A 20,031-nucleotide genomic window follows, 5' to 3' on the forward strand; every position below is an offset into this window, starting at 1 on the left:
CAACTAGACTGAAGAACAAAACGACAGCAACTTGTCTGTTCCCCTTCCCCCAATTCCCCAGCACTGTTCCCATCCCCCCAGTTTCCCAATAAAAAAAAATCTTAAAAAAAAAAAAAGAAGAATCAATAGGAAACATGGCAGGCACGCCAGGGGCTGGAAGGATACCACACTATGACCTTCTTCCCCCTCCCCGATTAAGGAGCCCTCTTAATTATCTAAACTTTCCTTAAATCTTCAGTGCTTGTCTATGTCTTGCTCTTGTCACCATGCATATAAGGCCACCTCTTGGAGGTATGTAATGCAGTGCCTTATCCTCCTAACCAAACTGTAAGCTCCTAGAGATGAGGGACTTTTACTTCTTTGTTTCTCTCAGTGGTGCCTCAATTCTCTGCCTTGCACATGGGAGATCCTGTTTAAATATTTGTAGGTTGGTGGTAACCTTATCGGCTCAGGGCCACCACCTGTCTTCCCCAGCTCCCTCCCCATCCTGCTGAAATGGAAAGAAGCAAGGACAGCACTTACCTTCCTTCGCTCCTCAGCTGCTTCTAGCTTCTTCTGTATCTCTTCCAGTGATGGGTCTCGCCGTCTGGGTAGGGAGGCATTGAACTCGGGCACCCCATCGAAGGAAGGCGGCTTCAGGATGACTTCAAAGGACTGGCCTGAGGTGCATTTGTTCAGCTCAATGACTTCCATGTCAGAAATTACACACCAGTTCAGGTCCACTGTGTCTGCTGCAGAAAAGAGCAGAAAAGGGGCTGCTCACCCCCTGAAGACTGCATGGGCACCCATAAAGCATGCACACATACCCAGGCAAACTGGGGTCCCCAAGGCAAACCAATGACCAGGGTTCTGGGTCTGTCCTGACCGTGACACAGGTCAATGGGCTCTGATGGGGCTAGAGGAGTCGGTAGCCACAGGGAGGTCTCGGGTTCCCAGGTTAGGGTCCCAGGATATGTGTTTTCTAATCATGCTTTTGCTTTTGCTTCTGCCACAAGGGTCCTCTCATCGTTGAGCTCTTGCTCTAGTTGTCATCTATGGTGGGCAAGAGTGGTACATCTACCCACCACCCACCACCCGTCCACTCCTCTTCCCGCTACCAATCTGATGGCTCAGCCTGTTGATGCCTCTCCCCCTCTCCCTCCTACCCTGCTCTCTTCTTTCTCTCCAGTCAGCACTGTCTTTCCGCTGGCTTTCATCTTTTCTCCTACACTGTCTCCCACACCAGCCTAAACAACAGAGAAAAACAATCTCAGGTAACCGGAGCACCTCCAGCTCTCATTTCCAGACCAAACCCGTCCCTTCCTTTGAACCCCCAGGAAATTAAGAGGTGGCCTCTGCCCCAACCACCCCTAATCAGGACGTGGCCATTCAGTGCTCCCTGCTAGCATCCTGGGACATGGAGTCCTGGGAACCTGTCAGCATGGCTATCACAGAGCTTCCTTGGGTGGCTGCAGGTGGAAGTCATCTTCCCACCTCTGGAATCTCCCAGAGCATTGTCTACCTTTTGCTGAGGAGACTTGGTGACCATGGAACCTAGCGATTTATACCCGTCTTGTCTCCTCTTCTAGTCTAGGTGTTTCCTGAGGGCATAAACTCTGCTTCACTTCGCCATCTTCCACGGCATCCATTTGTTAAGTGAATGGACAAAAGCTATGATCAAGAGCACTCTGCAGGGGGTCTGATTCAGACCCCCCACTGCTGCTTACTTCCCCAGGCCCCAGCCCCATGCCTGCCTTCACAGGGTGCCTAGGCCCTTGGAATCAGCTGCAGTGATTTTACTGGCTCTGGGAGGGGACAGGTGATGTGAGGAGGAGACGGTCAGAAAATTGAGGCGGGGGGTGCTGTACTCATGAATACAAGCCACAAGAACTCTGCACCCATTACTCTCCCAACTGCAGCCCTCACTTACCTTCGTATTTATAGGATGACTTATTCAGGGGATCGGCCAGGAAACAGGAGCAGAACAAGGACACCAGCGGGAGCTCCTTCATTTTCTCTTTGTAGGCTGTGGGAACACCCAGCAGGTGAAGATGGTCACTCCCTCCCAGTCTCAGAGCCAGCATCCCTGTGAGTCTGGATGCCCAAGCAGCTGGGGGTCCTCAGGTTCTACAGAGGCCTCCAGACCTACCCTTTGGCTGGGGACCTAGCCCCCTTTGCCCCAAGTGACCCTCTTTTGGATTCCTATGTGTGATTCGGACCCACTTCAGTCACCCACTAGAACCTGAGCCTTCCAGAGCACCCAGATGACCCCATCTTTTCCTCACGATATCATCTTCCTTCACAGTGCGAAATGCAAAATGCCCAGATAAAGACCCCAAGCAACAGTGCCTTCACACCAGCCTGGCAGCCTGGACTCAGCTACCTCCCACACTTGCTTAGGATGCTCCGTTTCTTTTGCTCCGGCATGCAGGAAATCCACAGTCCTTTTTACTCAAAGCACTTGGCAGTGCTGCCCTGAGGGGAAAAGCAGCTCACCCCCATCCCTCTGGTCTCGCCCTTCCCTGGGTGACGAGCTCAGGCTGTGAGCCTTCCCTGACCTTCCCAGAGCAGTGGTCGCAGCCAGAGGGGCTGGTGTCCACGAGGGCTAGAGCGGTACCGCCACCACTGTCTAGTCTTTCTGTGTCTGGGGAGGATTTGAAAACCAGAAGGTCATGAATCAGAGCTCATGTGTTGACATCTAGCCCACCCCCAGCCCCTGGCACTGTGCTCCTGGCATGGCCTACCTCCCCCACAATCTCAGGGCTAGCACCCATTTTTTAAAGCCCTGGCATGCTCAGGCTCTCTCAGCTAATACCCTGGAACTCTCCCCCTCATTTTCTTTTACAAATTAAAAACATAATTAACTGCAAGAATAATACACATGCTTTGTAAAAACTTTAAACACACACACACACACACACACACACACACACACACACACGAGCAAAAGGAAGAAGAGCTCCGCTGTGATCCCACCCACCGTCTAGAGTTAACCGACTTTAACCCTTGGGTGTAATTCCCATCTGTCTTTATCTTTTTCTGTGCATGTGGAAGTACATATATGCATGCATGTACAGAACACCCTGTGCTGTGGTGCCCCCATCCCGTAAACGGTTTTATACCTACCAGCGAGGGTCATGTTTTCTGGAATGTGAGGACTGAATCCAACTGAAAGTCACAGGTTAGGTCTGTCACCAGCTCAGGACACTGTCACAAACCTGAGAAAAAGAGAGTATTTTACCGCTGATGGGTTATTCCTATAAGGAAGGTCTTTCTACAAGCGGGGACAGAACCCCAGGAGGTGCCTCAACTCCACACCTACTCTCTTTCCCAAACACCAACCACCGCTCCCACATCACTCCAATCAAGTTCAGTTTCCAGGGGCTAATGATAGTTTCATAACTGGCTCTCCAGTCTCAAGCCCCCTGAGTATGCAGACATGGGTTTCCCCAAACTGTATGGATCAAGGCGTATTTGTCTGTCTCCCTGCACAGCTCGCTGTCCTGGCCCTAAGCAAGGACTAGGGTGACAGACTAATCCTAAATCAGAATTACTTGGGAGACACTCCCAAAATAACTGTGTTGTGAAGTTCTCCTTATGCCCAGACAGAACTGTCCCCTACACCAGCCCATTCTGATATGGGTGAGAGGAGATTGGACACAGGATGTCAAAATGTCCCTTCAGATGCCCTCACTCCCTTCCCCCCAAGAACCACTGTCCTAAGCATTCCTTAATCCCAGGTGGGATGACCTCTGACAATGACAACAGACAGTACTAAGGAATGATGTCATCATAACGTGGTTAGTGCAGAGATGGTAATCGGTGTGCGGGATTATTGTGGGAGCACAGAGGTGGGAGTCTATATTCTGCACAAGGACTGTGCAGGGGAGCCAGGGAGGGCCCCTGGTATTAGCAGTACCTGAACTGAGTCTTAAATGATGAGTTGGAATTAGGAGACGGTAGAGAGGGCATTCTGCCAAGAACAGCACACACAAGGGGCAGGGGTGAGAAAGCTCTGTGTCTATGAGGATCTCAAGCTGGTTGATGCTGGACCAGAAAATGTGAAGGAGAAGCAGGTGGTGAAACGGGTTGCAGGAAGCGAGCAGATCGGAGCGTGTCTGGGGGATGGTAGGTGATGGGGCTCCACTGAAGGCTACTATCTGATGGGGTGAGAAATAGCCAGCAACGAGTGGCTGTCAGGGGGACAACTTGATCCTTGGCCACCGTGATGGTTAACTTTTATGTCAACTTGACTGGGCTAAAGGTGCCCACGTAGCTGGTAAAACATCGTGTCTCATGCGTCTGTGAGAACATCTCTGAAAGAAATTAAAATTTGAGCCAATAGACTGAGCAAAGATGGCCCTCACAAGTGAAGGTGGGCCTCATCCATTCTGTTGAGGACCTGAGTATAACAAAAAGGTGGAGACAGGGCAAATTTGTTCTCTGCTTGGGCAGGGACCGCCATCTTCTGCCCTCATACATGGGAGCTTCCTGGTTCCCAGGCCTTCTGACTGACTAAACAACACCACCAGCTTTCCCGGGCTTTCAGCTTGCAGATGGCTCATTGTGGGCCTTCTCAGCCTGCATCACTGCTTGAGCCAATCCCTCATAATAGATTTCTCTCAATGTATCTATACATATGTCTATCTACCTACCTACCTACCTGTCATCTCCTATTGGTTCTGTCTCTCTGTAGAATCCTGATTGATACAGCAACCCTCGGTGGTCACTGTGCCAGTGGAGGGTGGCATGAGCCAACAGCTTCTCTGCCTGCATGCTCATGGGACGAAGGGACCCTGAGACTGATGTAGAACCCCTTTCCTTCTTTAATGAGATGTTTTCCCTCTGGGGACCAGGGTCCATATTGGCTGGGGACGGGCAGGAGCGGCGATGGGAACAGTGGCCTCAGCTCCAGCTTTAGGGCTCGACCAGAGTGGAGTCAGACAAAGACTTCATCTCTCCTACTAGCTGTCACTAGTCACTTCACATGCCTGACCTTGCACTCTGGAACCACCTTAATTCTGCGCAGAGTCGGATAAATTAAATGAGAGAAGCATATGGACAGCCTCCAGCAAAAAGGAGGTGCTTAATAAATGTTAGCTTCCTTTCCTTTGCCTTTTTCATCAGGGCAGCTACCAGGTACCACATGCCAGCCTCAGAGTCATTACCCCTGGTCCTCACCAGCCCTGCAAGCAAGGACTACCGTCCCCATTTGCAGATGAGGACACGGAGGCTCAGAGGGATTATGAGCTTGCTCAGGGTCCTGCAGCTAGAAAGTGAAAGAGCGGAGGTTGGAAGCCGGGTCAGCTGGCCTTAAAGTGCTCTGCCCCTCGGCATCTCCTTGCTCTTCTCCTTATGCTTTGGAGCCAGAGGTCCCTGCCACATCCCTCCCAGTGCAGCACAATGGGCCTCTCTCCTCAGAGCCAAGTTGACCCTGACAGTACCAGTGAGTCCCCGAACAGGGAGGCAGGCCTGAGTGCCTGGATGCGACATCCCTGGTCATGAGGCTCCATTCTTCACAGCCTCCACTCATTGCCAGGCTGACTGCTGAGGAGCTGGCAGAGGGAGGGAGCCCTTGCCAGGAGAGGGAGCAGCCTCAGGCTTTAACCTAGGTAATGGGTTAGAAGTGGGGCCCACCTTGAGAAAGAAGAGAGGCTGAGCTGACCTTTTTCTATAGGAGCATGTGCGTGGCATTAGGGACCATGCCCCTCGGCCTGAGCTGGGAATACTGATTAAGACCCAACACTCATGGGGCACTTTACAGTCCCTGTCATTCGCATTATCCCAGTTAATCTTTGCACAAGGCTGGGCTAGGCTGATAAGACAGGCACCATCGGCTTTGTTTTCAGATGAAGAACTTGGGCTCAGAGAAGTTAAGACGTTTGGCTAAGGTCACACAGCTAGTTGGTGGTAGAGCTGGCTCTAGGAGCTGGGTCTTCTGACTTGTAAGCTTTTCCCTGTGAACCGTGGAGGGACTAGATATTAACTGCTGGTTCTTCCATGGTCTTGGGGACTCTGGGAAAGCCAATCTGGCCTGAGGATATGACTTCATTAAACTATGTAACGAGTGCTTTCTATAGTTCTCTGGAAGATACCGGGCTAGGAGTTTTAGGAGTAGGAGGAACCAGGCAGAGAGCACAAGTCAAAGAGGCACAGGAGGACGAGCAGTGCAGGGAACGGGAGACATCCTAGCGATGGACAGAGGTATGCCTGGCCAAGGGATTTGTAACAGAGCACTCAGTTTCACAGGGTTGGAATCTGCATAATTAAAAATATGTATTTAGAGACCATCTATTATGTGACACATGTATTCACTTTAATTTTCATAATGACCTTGTGACATAGGAATTACTATCTCTGTTTTGTAGATGTGGGAATTGAGGCTCAGAGAGGCTAAGTGACAATTCCAAGGCCACTCAGTGTAGTGGGTTGAATGGTGTCCTCCAATAAGGTATATCCACGTCCTAACCCCTGCAACGTGTAAATGTAACTTTATCTGGAAAGGGTCTTTGCAGATTTGATCAAGTTAAGGTTCTCAAGATGAAGTCATTTTATATTATCTGGCATGCAAATCTAATGACAGGTGTCCTTATAAGAGACATACCGAGGAAAGACACACAGAGAGGAGGCCATATAAAGATGGAGGCAGAGATTAGAGTGATGCTTCCATAAAGCAAGGAAGCTTGGAGCTACCAGAAGCCACCAGAGTTTTGGGAGGGAGTGTGGCCCTGCTGATACCTGCATTTTGGACTTCTCGACACCAGAACTGTGAGAAAATGAATTTCTGTTATTTTAAGCCTCTAAGTTTGTGGTAATTTGTTACAGCAGTCGTAAGAAACTAATACATTCAGGAAATGACAGCGCCAGGGTTCAAGCCCATGATTCTTTCACCTTGTCTCATCTACCAGTGTTTATATACATCGTCTGATATTTTCCTCAAGAGAATATGTGTTCCTTTGGGTACATGGGGCCATTATGAAGCCTCAGGCCAATAGTCACATCATTTCTATTGCACTCAAAACCCAAAAGATGTTGCTGCCCATAGAACATCCTGAGAAAAGATTTAAGGGATCGGGGGGAACGCAAGACTCTTCTGGAAGGCCCAGCAATGTAAAGGGGCCCTGGTGGCAGCCACAGCAGGAAGCCTGACTTTATCCCTAGTTGACCTATGGCATCAGCGTGGAGTGGGGCCGGTCACACCACCTCGCCATCACTCAGCCTGGCTGTGAGAACTCCAGGCTGTCCTATTGTTAGACCTGGACTGAACTCACAGCACTCAGAAGATCTAGTTATGCTAACCCATGGCCTGGAGTCCTTTCAGAACAGCTCTTAGGCCTCTGCTCTCCCATCCTAGACGCCAACCGCCCAGGCCATTTTCCTGGGCATGTCCCATCAACCCTAAGGCCTGCAAACTAGCCCTAGGCCTAGAAGCCTGGGCCCTACAAGCTTCTCATGGAATCTGTTAAATGGCTTGGTGGATTCAATCATGTTGTCATGCCTGTAACACCCGCAATGGTGTGGGGCCACCAGGCCTGTCCCAGGACTTCCAGAGAGGGGGCATTAAGGGTGTTATTGCCCAAGGTTAGAGAGAACAGGATGCCAGGAATTCCCAGAGGTAGGATGACGGTTAAGAGACAGTGAAGGCCAGAGTGGGCTTGAGACCATGGGGACAGGCCCATCAGAGGGAGATTCCAGGGAGGGCATCAGACATCCTAGCATCATAGGATAAAACCCCATGCTGAAGCAAACCTCTGGCCCTTCTGCAGGCTCCTTGCCTGTTTCCTGTTAAGGTGGAGGCCAATACAGGCCTTGGGGAGCCCCTAAGGAAGACCAACAAACTGACCACATTCAGCAGCAGCCAAGCTCAAAGGGGCCCCTGGCTGAAGGTTGACGTGTCATAATCACTCAGGCTATAACCACAGAACCAGGGCTAGAGCTCAGGACAGTGGTCTCCTGACCCCTGCCCACGTGACTGGGTTTATTGTGGGACAGAGGGGGGCCCGATGGGCTGCAAGCAGGGTGCTTTGCTAGAATAGTAACGGGAAGATCAGAGACCTCTAGGCCAGGGAAAGAGTTTGCACTTTATCTTCTATTCAGTAGGAAGCCACTGACATCTTTTGACTAAGGGGAGAGGAAATGGGGATGGTGAGATATTAGCAATAATAATAGCTACCACTTATTGAGCACTTGCTTTGTACCACAGACATTATCTCCGTTTATTCTATGAGCTTCTTTTATAATAAGGAGATGGAAGCTTAATTACATCATATCCAACAGGTAGTAAGGGGCCGAGCTGGGATTTCCATTCTAAAGCTTAGCTCTGTCTTTAGGTTATACTACTAGTGCAAAAAGACTCATCGGGCAGCATGAGCTAGGGAGAAGATGAGGAGGGGAGGCAGGAAGCCAAAGCTAGGCAGAAAGTGACGAGGACCTGCCTAGAACGAGTTACACCATGGGCTTTGGCAACCCACCCATGACTGCTTTCCTGTCTGCAAACTAATCCATACCTATCCCCCAGCTCCAGCATCTAAGAGTCTGTATATGGAGAAGCAAGTAATCACACATTTTTCCTGACAGATTGAACCATTAGCATAATTGGTGAAATTAATTAGTTAGCGATAGCCCCACCAGGCAGAGATAAGACACAGAATGAATAAATTCTCTTTTTTTTTTTTTTTTAGCTGAGCCATCCTGCTACCTGTTGGCAGCTCAGCGGCAGCTCAGCTCAGGCCGGGACTCAAACCACTGTTGACTGTTGCTCAGAGCTCGCACTCTTCAGCGAGCTCTTAACCAACTGAGCCACTCGGCCGGCCCAGAATGAATAAATTTTGATTGGGGGTAGGGATGGCTGATAGCGAAGGTCTAGACTAAAGGCTGTTGACTAAAGAGGGATCTCATGGGTCCCTCAGTTTCCCCAAGAACATAAAAATGCCAGAGATGAGAGAACTAGCGATCACTAGCCAATGGTTCTCAACTATGGGCAGCCTCACTCCCAGAAAATACATGAGACTTTCTGGTGGTCACTGGACTGGGGATCTTACAGACATTTAGTGGGCAGGGGCCAGCGAGGCTAAGCATCCTGCATTGCACACAACCACCAACAACTGTCCCTTCCAAAATGCCAATAGCCTCCTCCCCGGGGACCAAAGATCCTGAGGTCAACACTGAGTTGGTGGCAGAGATGAGACCAGAATCCAAGCCTCTGGATGTTGGTGTCAGTACTCTCCCTTCATACTGATCCCTTCTCTCTCCCACATACGACAATGTGAGGGAACAGCCCTCATGGGGGCCCCCAGAGCAGCAATGAAAAGATGGAGATGCAGAAGAAACCCCACAGCAGATGGACTTCTTTATGTGACCAGAGAGGATGACTTACACTCCCAGGCTTCCTGTAATGCAGTCAATGACCCGCTAACAGAGAAGAACAACCACTTCTCAGATGCCAAATGGCCGTTGATTGGGGGCACAACTGACCTCCTGAGGCACCTCTGACTGCCCGAATGAGCAAGCATTTTGTTACTGCAAGAAATGCCCAGATAACGCCATCAAGATGTGTGAAACCCCATGCGAACTATTTCTGAGGGATAAGAAGCTAATGTGAATCTAAGTGGTTTGAATAGAATTATCCCTGCCAAATGTTATCAGAGACAGTCTAGGAACTCTGCACAGAACCAGGGCATGAAATCAATGAGTTCTGATCCACGTGCTCTGACCACATGCAGTACAGGAAGGTGGCTTTTTAGGTCCATGCCAATTAACAGTCTTTTTAAAAGTCTTGTTGAAGTTATATTATTTCATAGATATAACTTCACAATCTACTTAAATGTCATGGAATCATAGCTCCGTGCAGTAAACCTGGGTATTTCATGCCAGTCAGGAGGCTCTGATTGGCAGCCATATGTCTTTATTTGGATTTTTTTTTTAAAGAGATACATTATTTTTTCATGAATGTGGTTTTCATTTTTCCACAATATTTATTGAATATTTAATCATGTACCAAGCCCTTGGCTACATCTTAAAAGAACCACAGGGGTTTTTGATGATGAAAAAGTGAAACAGGTCCCCTGGGTGGGAATTTGGAGCCTCTGGGAGTTTCTCAGGTGCTCTGTGGGCCTTCGGCAAGTCTTTGGCAGTCACGTGGACCATGTTATAAAGGGAGAGGAGTGGGTATTAGATCACAGGCCAAGGAAGGCTAGAGAGACACACAGAGGGGAACTGGGCAAAGCAGCGTAACATGCGATTAATTAGGATCAGGAAACTAGAGCTTGTCTAATCGCTCCCCTCCGGTTTGCTTCTAAGGGCTTCAGGAGGAAAAGCTGGTGGGAGTCGTGGTCAAGAGCAATGTCCAGCCAGTACCTAACGGGCTTAGAAATGCAGCTTCAGTTGTGCTTCTAGGAAATAAGGAGGGGTCCCCTGCTGTCAAATGCAGGGCTGTGGAGGCCTGAGTCTGAGGGGCTGCTTGTTGTAACAGCTACATTGAGAGGCAAGCCAGAGAAGGAAAATTAAGCCTGGAAAACCCACAGCCCCAAATAATCCACAGTGATGGCATTTCCTGGGCTATTTTTATTTTGAGTCAATATATATATATAGAAGAATCAAAATATTGGAAGTACAGTTCAAGGGCACAGACTTCCATTCAGTGTCGCTGGATGGAATGCCAGGCTTTGTGACCCAGGTACCGCGTAGGGTCCTGGGGTCCAAGCACTGGAACAAGCCTGTGTAATATTACTCCTAGTCACAACAGTGGGAGTATTTCGTAGTGTTTTACAGAGTACCAGGCACTTTCATATACATATATGAAATGCATATGTACGTTTTATGCATATATGTAATATTTTAATTACAAACATATTAACATCACATTTCAGAACATCTATGTGACAGAAAAGAAACAAAATCCCTGTCATCTTGCTACTTTTTGCTTCTAGTTGGTATTTCCTTCTAGTTTTGTTTTTGATGCCTATTATTTTTCTATTATTTGTAACACAGATATATATATATATATAGTCATTTTATTCTTCCCAAATCCTATGAAATAGATACTATTATACCTATTCTACAGATGATCAGTTCATGTAAGTGACTTGATTTGTCCAAAGTCATCAAGTAGAAAATGATGAAATGAGATTTGAACCCAAGTCTTCTTACATCAAAGCCCATGCTGTTTCCAGTTAAGTCTCATGGTGCTTCCTCAAATCCAAGGCCAAGCATAAATGGAAGCAAGATAGATGATTGCCTAGGGCGTGTGGTTGAAGGGTACACAAAGGCTTGTCTGCCTCAAATCTGCCTCTCAACTATGGGTGGCCTTAAAATGGTGCTCAAAATTCTCACCATCAAGCTCTCCTTTGTATCAGGCACTGCCTCAGAAAGCCCGTTAAAATGCACATACATGACCTGCCAAGTGTAATAAATAATTTTCATGTCAGCAAAGCCCAAACAATAGAATTTGCAGACATTTTCATGAGTCAAACTCTCCGCCCACAGATGGGAAGAGCCACAGAAATCTCTAGCGTTCTCATTTCCCACCCTTTTTCAGATGAAGAGACAGGGCAGAACCTGTCCTGTGCCTTTCCTAAGAGGAAGTCGGAGTCACAGAACCAGTGCCCAGACGGGAATTTAGCTACACTAAAGGGAGACTCTTACTGTTTGCGATAACACTCTTTCATTCTTTGTACTTTCATTCTTCTCCAATGTTTTGTAAGTTTTACATCTTGTCTTTATCTTCATGTTAAAATCATTTGTACCTATATTTCACTATATTAATAATTAAACAGTATCTAATAGTTTTCTCTGTGTGAGATGAGAAATTTAGTATTCTTTTACTTCCTTTCCCTACAAACCTCCTGGTTTTGTCAGAATGATCTAGATTTTCAGTTCTGAATTAGAGTTATTGATTTCTTTTTTATGTGTCATTCAACAAATACAGAGGGTGCCAAAAAATGTATACACATTTTAAGGCAGGAAAAAAGTGTATTAAAATTACACTGATGGTAACCACTTTGAGCACCTCTTGTAACTGCAGAAGTCAAATGTGACTTGTATTCATCGTTTGTTATTAGTATATATTGAATCTTACAATTTTAATACAGTTTTTTTCCTTTCTTAAAATGTGTATACTTTTTTTGGCACCCTCTGTTTTTATTGAGAACCTACTATATGCTCTATGCGAGGTGCTAGGAGGAAAAACAATGGTGATTTTAATAGACATATTCTGTAGTCTGAAGTCATTTGACAGTTGCATTCAGCTTTATAAACGTGTTGATTATGATTGGATGACTCTAAATTCTAGTGATTTCTTTCTTCGTGACCATTATCAATATCCTTTTTGTACTTGAATTCTCTAATTTGATAAAAAACAAACAAACAAACATTTTTCCTTTTCAAGAAAGTATTAGCTAGACTACTCCTGGAGTGATGTTTTTCTAGAAAGGACTTCTTTCGGGTCCTGAATTCCGGTTTGGTGGTAGGTGCAGAAGACAGACCTGTCCCAGTATCAACAGTCAAGTGGAGTGTGTGCTGCAGCACACAGCCTCTCCACCTGTTTCCACATGCAGCAGTCCTCCCCTAGCCATGGAGAATAAGCTCTAAGACCCCCAGTTAATGACTGACAGTGCAGATAGCACCAAACACTACATATACTATGGTTTTTCCTATACATACATACCTTTTCACTTAAAGGAAACACTTTCCGGCTTCTTGTTCGCATATCTGACCTGCCAGCATCACTACCCTTGAGCTTTGGGGTCATTATTGAGGAAAATAAGGGTAATTTGGACGCAAGCTGTGATACCTCGGCAGTTTATCTAATCACCAAGCCAGCTACTAAATGATTAACGGGCGGGGTGCGAATACAGCGTGGAGACACTGGAGAAGGGGATGAGCCACTTCCCGGGCAGGACAGAAGCGGATGGCGTGAGATTTCAGCATGCCACTCAGAAAGGTGCATAAGTTAAAATTGATGATCTGTTCATTTCTGGAATTTTCTATTTAATATTTTTAGGCTACTATTGACTGAGGGTAACTGAAATCAAGGAAAGCAAAACCATGGGTGGGGAGTGGGGACTACTGTACTCATTTTGATCCTTGCTCTCGATCTGGTCTGGATTTCTGGGTACCAACACCCAAATGATCCACCGGAACTCCGCGTTCTAACCCCCTCCTCCCCCACCGGGTCTTTCCCCCTAGAGTCTATGCTCAGATTGCCTGTGCCCTGTCATAAATTAGGCCAACCACCCCAGACTCCTGCCCCTTCTGATCTGTTCTTCCTCCTGCCCCCCACCACCTACCTCTGACAGCAGGACCCTCAGGGGGTGGACACACAGCTGGCTGTCAGTTGTAATTGATGAAAAAGGCCAGTGAGCTTTGGTAGAGAAGAAAGAGAGGAGTGGGGGAGGTGGGGGTAATATACCTACATCTGTGTGTCTTTCTATCTTCCTAGTGGGGACTAAAAATGCAAAAACCTGGGGAAAAAGTGCTTTTAAAATGGCAGGACAGATTGTTTTTTCCTTACTCCTCCCCAAAGAAAAACAGAAAAAGTAACCTCTTCCAGACTAGCACATCTCTAAATATAGCAAATTTCTAACTTAATAAGCAAACTAAATTGTACATGATAAATGTTTATTTCCCAAGCCAGAGAGGGAGGGAGTGAGGGAGGGAGGAGATAGAGAGAGAGAGAGAGAGTTTGGTCCCCTAGAGGGCATTATAAAAATTACATTTTGCATATTTTATAATTTCCCCCCAAATTTTTATCTCCCCCACCCTCCAAAAAAGTCTAATTTCTACCCACCCATGACTTCAAACTCTCTGGGAATTCTATGTCTCCAAATGGGAATCTCCAGATAAATAAGAAATAATCTAAAAATATCAAGGGAGCCTAGGGAGAGGGTCTTAAGGATTCAGGAAAAATTAAGCCCTTCTTTGTTTATGATCTTGATTTTTTTAAATATCCAATTATTTAAAATCAGGAACATAAACAATCTGAATTTTCTGTTCTTTCTGTATGGTTGGGTTAAGGTAGACACTATCTCCTTCTCTCTCTCTCTCTCTCTCTCTCTCTCTCTCTCCCCCACCCCCCCTCTTCCTTTTTTGCTCTTTGTCCCTGGTTCCTGTTCCACTGCGTTACTCTCTGGATCTCAGTTCATCAATCTTTGCTACTCTATTTTAAATCTTACCAGTTGGACCACTCTGTCTTATAGGGCAAATGTGGTTAAAATGTCCTGGTCGGATGAGAGCGGGCAGCCAACCCCGCTTGGCTCTTGGATTTCTTTTATGGAGCCAAATGGAATTTAGATATTCAGCCAAAAATGCAAGACACTCCCACTACCCCACCACCAATGGTGTGTCTGCTCAACAGTCTGCTCAGGAGACCAGACTTGTCTCTCTTTGATGGGTCCTTTAGAATAAGATCTCTCTAAAGAGACATAGTTTTCCATGTAAGACAATACTTGGGTTTGGGGCACTTGATTTGTGCCTGGTAATAGGGACACATATGAACAAGATAGCTCTCCTTTTAAGAAATTCACACTCTACAATATGGGTGGAACTTGAGGACATTATACTCAGTGAAATAAACCAGTCACAAAAGGACAAATACTGCAGGATTCCACTTATATGTCAAATTCACACAGAGACACAATTAGAATGGTAGCAGCCAGGGGCTGGGGGTGTGGGGAGTTAGGAGTTATTGTTTAATGGGTACAGGATTTCAGTTTGGAAAAAGGTAGAAAAGTCCTGGAGATGGATGGTGGTAATAGCTGCACAACAATGTGAAGGTACTTAATGCTTCTGAACTGTACACTTAACAATGGTTAACATGGCAAATTGCATATTAGGTGTATTTTATCACAATTAAAAATAAAAAAATAGAAAAATAAATCCATAGTCCAGTAAGTGTTATCCACAGGTTTCCAGTCTTATAGTTAGAAAAAGAAATTGGAGGTCTTTCATCCCGATGTTTCTTGTACCTTCTTCTTACTGGAACCCACAATAAAGAGCTACATTTTATATAATGATCTGGTATGTATATGTCATGATACTGACATATATATAGTCACTGATACGTACACATACAGACATGCATGCACATGAATATATACATAACTGAAATATAAACATAAATATATAACTGAAAATATATAACTAAAAAATAGTACAGGAAACATTATTTACTCTACTATATGAGATGTGTTCTGACTTTTTTTCTACACTATTTTATTTTTATTTCTACACTATTTATTTTTTAAAAAATACCAGTTACAATCCACAAGTTGATTTCATAATCCACTAATGGGTGTCAATCTGCAGTTTGAAAAACATTAATCTAGACCAATCTTTAACACAATGCAAAAATCTCTTCTCTAGCCACCCTGCTGGATGGTCATCCAACTTCTGCTTGAATGCCTTCTGTGATGGGGAACTCACTCTTTACAATGCTCTCTGGCAGATCTATCTAGCAGTTAAAGCGCCTCACTCCCTCCAAACCTGTCCCAAAAAGGCTGGGACCCACTGACAGGTGCTCAGGCACTGGTGATGATAAGTGGGCTTCAAGGAGGGCTGAAGGCATAGTTCCAGAAAGCAAGGTGGGGGCTTGGGGTGAGCTGAGGAGAGGGGGGTTGGTTGGCAATGTCTCTGGGAGACTGGAGCTGCCCTGATCAGACCTTTCCCTTCTGCCTCCTCACTGCTCGCTCTAGCACTATGATTATTTCCTCATCTGACAGATGATCTCATTCCCCTGGCACCCTGACTCCCCGCCAGTGGGAGAGGTTTCCTCCCCCTGGAGGGGCCTCAGCCCCAGTAGAGACAGTTTCCCCCACCTTCCCTCTCAACCTCCCACTCGCCCTGCAGGACTCCAGCAGGCCACCACTGGCCGTCCCTCCTGCAATTCTCTTGGTTTTGAAACATGGGGTGTCCCTGCCCCGGTGTTCCATCGCAAGCAGCCTGAATATTTCTGAGCCTCCCAAGGAGTTCTGGAGACCTGCCCTTTCTCAGGACAATGGGACCACTCCATGCCTGTGTCTTCCTGGGAGGAATAAAACAAAGACAGCACCACCATGTGGGGACAGAGCTGGCCACAAATCCCTAGGTCCCACATAAGAAGAGGACAGTGCCTAAACTCCAGGCCAGAGTGGTGGGCTGAGAGAGGAGGGGCTCGGCTCAGCCACAGGCAGAGACCAGGGCGTGGCAGTTGTGGGTCCCCCGCAGTTTGCAGCTTTACAGCCAGCCACCCTGCCCAGGTAAGATCAGGTTGACCTCAGGGCGGGGCGGGGTGAGGAAGAGGTGGTGATCTCACTGTCTCTTTAGAACCAAGAGAAAAAAGTAACCCAGTGTAGATAGAGGAGAAAGAAAAGGATGATACAATGGGGAAGGGAGAGGAGAAAAGCTGGGGCTGAGAAAAGAAATGTAAAACACACAGGGCAGCTTCCAGCTTGAAAAGGCTTCTGGGGCTCAGAGGCAGCTGCAGGGCAGCTGGACTCTGAACAAAACCTTCTTCCTCCATCACCAAAACATTTTCATGCAGAAGAAAGCTCGCCGTGGACATCTGACCCCGGCAATTCCTGCCTGTCCCCTCTGAGCCTGAGCTCTGGAATAGAAGGAACGCCTGGAGCCCACCCTCACCCTTCTGCCCAGCCATTCTTTTCTCCTCACCCCATTTCCCCCAGGATTTGACAAAGTTTAATTGATTGAGTGAAACCAAAAGGCAACACAATAGGTGCCAGACCCCTGCTGCTTCTCCTCTCTGCCCCTGTTGTTTTTTTGGTATTTTTTGTCTAAAAAGCCTCAAATAATTTGTATATCATGTCTACTTACCTGCAGTCCAGTTAGAAGCGAGCTGCTCCCTTCCTCACTCCCTCAATTAGTAGTACCCTGGGCTTCTCTCCACATCAGCACCACTGATCAGCTCTCACCATGACATCACCTCTGAGCTCTGTGATTGGCCAACAGTGGGTTGCTTGGCAATTGGACAGTCTCCTCCGGCGGACCAGGGATTGCCTGAGTAACTCTTCGCAGGCCAGGGAGGGGAAGATGATGTCAGACAAATAGCCTGCTTTCCATGCTGCCTGTGAAGTTGGGGAACCAGAGGGTGAGGGTGGAGATAAAGAAAGAAAGAGGGAGTGGTACGGGAAGGTGGGGGTGAAGGCACAGCTTGTAAATTAAGCCACCCAGGGAGAGAGAGTCCCTGGAGAGGGGGAACGATGAATGATTTCCAGAATCTTTAGCCCTTTCAGATCTGGGGGTGGGAGAATATGGGATCTAGGGAGAAATCAGAAAGCACAGATGAATCCTAAAAATAGCTTCCCGGAGGGCTTGGTGCCTGTTTCCAGCTCTGTCAGAAGGGCTGGTGGGTTTGAACAGTGACTCAGAGGCAAGAAGGGGCTGCATACACCCCAGGGCCTGGAGCTGGGGAGGGTGCAGCACAAGGCTCCCGGGGCGGGGGCGGGGAGGGGGGAAGCAGGGCTTCCCTCTGGTCATCTTGCTATGATATTGGCCACACCAGTGCTGGGGCTGTTTGACCAGTGCTTGTCCATCCTCACAACCCAACTAGCCCACGGGGGCCTTCCAGAGGGAGGAATCTGAGGGTCATCACTACCCCTGAAATTCCTAAACGGGTGGAACCCTGAGGGAAGGTGGTGGGTTATCCAAGATGGCTTCTTTAGTTCCCTCAGGGAATGGGGGCAGGGAGCCCCTGATGTAACCTTTTCAACCTGCCTACCCTCAGCCAGGCAGCTGGAGGTGGCAGGGTGAGGCAGTTGAGGGGGAGACAGCCTGTGGAGCGAGCCCCCTTCTCTAGGATGCTTCTCCCTATCAAAGCTTCCCTGGGTATGTCCTCTATTCTCCACTCTGATGGCAGGTACAGAGAGCTCCACCACCCAGCCTAGCCTCGCCCTCTTTTTTGGGGGGGAAGGGAGGTAATTTTTTATTGTAGTAAAATATACATAACATAAAATTTACCATTTTAACCATTTTTTTCAAAGATTTTTATTGGTGAATTGGGGAGGGGAACAGTGTTGGGGAATTGGAGAAGGGGAACATTGTGTTTTTCCAGGACCCATCAGCTCCAAGTCAAGTTGTTGTCCTTCAACCTTAGTTGTGGAGGTCGCAAGCTCAGTTCTAAGTCCAGTCACCATTTTCAATCTAGTTGCGGGGGGTCGGGAGGTGGGGCGTAGTCCACCATCCCACGTGGGAGTGAAACCAGCAACCTTGTTGGTTACTCAGCCATTCGGTCACCCATTGGCAGCTTGCAGCTGCTCAGCTCAAGGTGCCGTGTTCAATCTTAGTTGTAGGGGTGGCGCAACACACCATCCCATGCGGGAGTTGAACCGGCAGCCTTGCTGCTAAGAGCACATGCTCTCACCAGCTCAGCGGCACCTCAGCTCGGGTGCAGCTCACTGGCCAATGTGGGAATCAAACCGGCGACCCTGTTGCTCAGAGCTCACACTCTTAACCAACTGAGCCACTCAGCCAGCCCCCATTTTAACCATTTTTAAGTGTACAGTTCCGTGGCATTGAATACATTCACAATGTTGTGTAACCATCACACCATCCATCTCCAGAACTTTTTCATCTTCCCCAACTGAAACTCTGTCCCCATCAAACACTAACTCCCCATTTGCCCTCCCTGTATCCTCTCAATCTCTAATCTACCTTTTGTCTCAATGAACTTGCCTGTGCAGAACAGGCGATTTCATTACCTCATGTATTACCTCATGTAAGTGGAATCATACATTTGTCCTTTTGTTTCTGGCTCATCCCACTTAGCATAACGACCTCAAAGTTCATCCACATCATAGCATGTGTCAGAATTTCATGAACTCACCCTTTTAAAGGAGGGTTTGCTCAACTACAGTCAATGTCATGGACCCTCGCCCTCTACCACCAGACCCCTGCTGACTGAGAACACACATAATGACAAAAAGTTACCTTGAATTCAGCCCATGCTTTCAAATTATGCTTTTAAACTGCAAGAGCACCAACGAGCATTTGTATACCACACGTATAAGGCATGTCATGTGGTCACTCTGCAGGCGGCTGGGAAGGCAGTAGGTTTTCAGGCCCTGGCACTGACCCCATCCTGCACCCCACAGCTGAGACTCACTGGTTAGCATCTCACTACCCAGTGTTTTGTGTGGTTCTGCAGGGGTCCCACGTGGACTTGTATCTCCAAACACCCCACTTCAATTCAGACAGGGAGAGCACCCATTAGGCTGCCCCCTCTGACCAAACACACCCAGGGATGGCCAGAATAACGAATGACCCCAACAGCCTTGGAGGGTTTCACAGCTCACCCACACTGGGACCCTTGTGTCATCCCCCAACAGTGCTGCAAGGGCAGAGGATGAAAACCATTCTTCTGTTTGAACAATACCGCTTATCATGCCTGCCACATGCCACTTTCTACCCAGGCCCCTCGGGCCCTGAGCTGGCCCATTTCAGAGGGGATCAGGCATGCCTAAGGATACAAGAATGGTTTCTCATCGTGGGGAGACAAGCGGTCGCCCTGCACACCAGGCTGGAATCCAAGCAAACCTCAAGCAGGCGGCTGCCTTTGCAGTCAGGGGAGCTTCTCTCCCCTCCCCCACTGTCTTTCCTTTTCCCTCCCAGCCCTGAGAAGTCTGGAACTCCACAAATCTGCCAGCTCTGGAAAGTGAGTGGATGGAGGAGGAGACGGTGTGTTGCCATGGTGATGGCAGCCAATGAGACTGCAGTACTAGGGGAGGGGAGCACCCTGTCTGTATCCCCCTAACTGCTAAGAGGGTGGGGTTGGGATAAAAGGGTTTGGAACAGACAGGACAAGGATATCATGACCTGAGAGAAGAGACCAGGGTTGGGGAGAAGGATAATGGTGAAGGCTGCCCCATTTCTAGAATTAGCTAGCTACCATGTGAGTACTAAACTGTAATGGGAGACATATACATGTAGGTGTTTCCTTTCACAATGTTGTGCTACCATGCCACCATCCGGAACTTTTCATGTTCCCAAACTGAAACTATGTAGCCGTTACACAGTAACTCGCCTTTCCCTCTCCCCGCAACCCCTGGTAATATATAGTCAGTA

At 47.7% G+C, this 20,031-nt stretch overlaps 1 protein-coding gene across 3 annotated transcripts in view; it reads right to left on the reverse strand.

The window, feature by feature from the left end:
• Positions 1–17,028, reverse strand: part of STMN4 (stathmin 4) — a 32,461-nt gene extending 15,433 nt beyond the window's left edge. The window contains exons 1-5 of one of the 3 annotated variants that reach the window (XM_019636105.1): positions 16,786–17,028; positions 3,106–3,197; positions 1,910–2,005; positions 1,146–1,226; positions 523–731 (exon numbers count right to left, since the gene is read on the reverse strand). In XM_019636105.1, coding sequence (XP_019491650.1) covers positions 523–731; positions 1,146–1,226; positions 1,910–2,005; positions 3,106–3,118 — 399 coding nt within the window. In that variant the 5' untranslated portion in view covers positions 3,119–3,197; positions 16,786–17,028. Of the gene's footprint in view, positions 1–522; positions 732–1,145; positions 1,227–1,909; positions 2,006–3,105; positions 3,198–3,898; positions 3,988–16,785 lie in introns of those variants that run through there. The other 2 variants (XM_019636106.1, XM_019636107.1) reach the window with 2 other exon arrangements.
• Between the last annotated feature and the right edge of the window lie 3,003 nt (positions 17,029–20,031).

The sequence above is a fragment of the Hipposideros armiger genome, unplaced genomic scaffold (genome assembly GCF_001890085.2).
Source record: "Hipposideros armiger isolate ML-2016 unplaced genomic scaffold, ASM189008v1 scaffold_27, whole genome shotgun sequence".
NCBI lineage: Eukaryota > Metazoa > Chordata > Mammalia > Chiroptera > Hipposideridae > Hipposideros > Hipposideros armiger.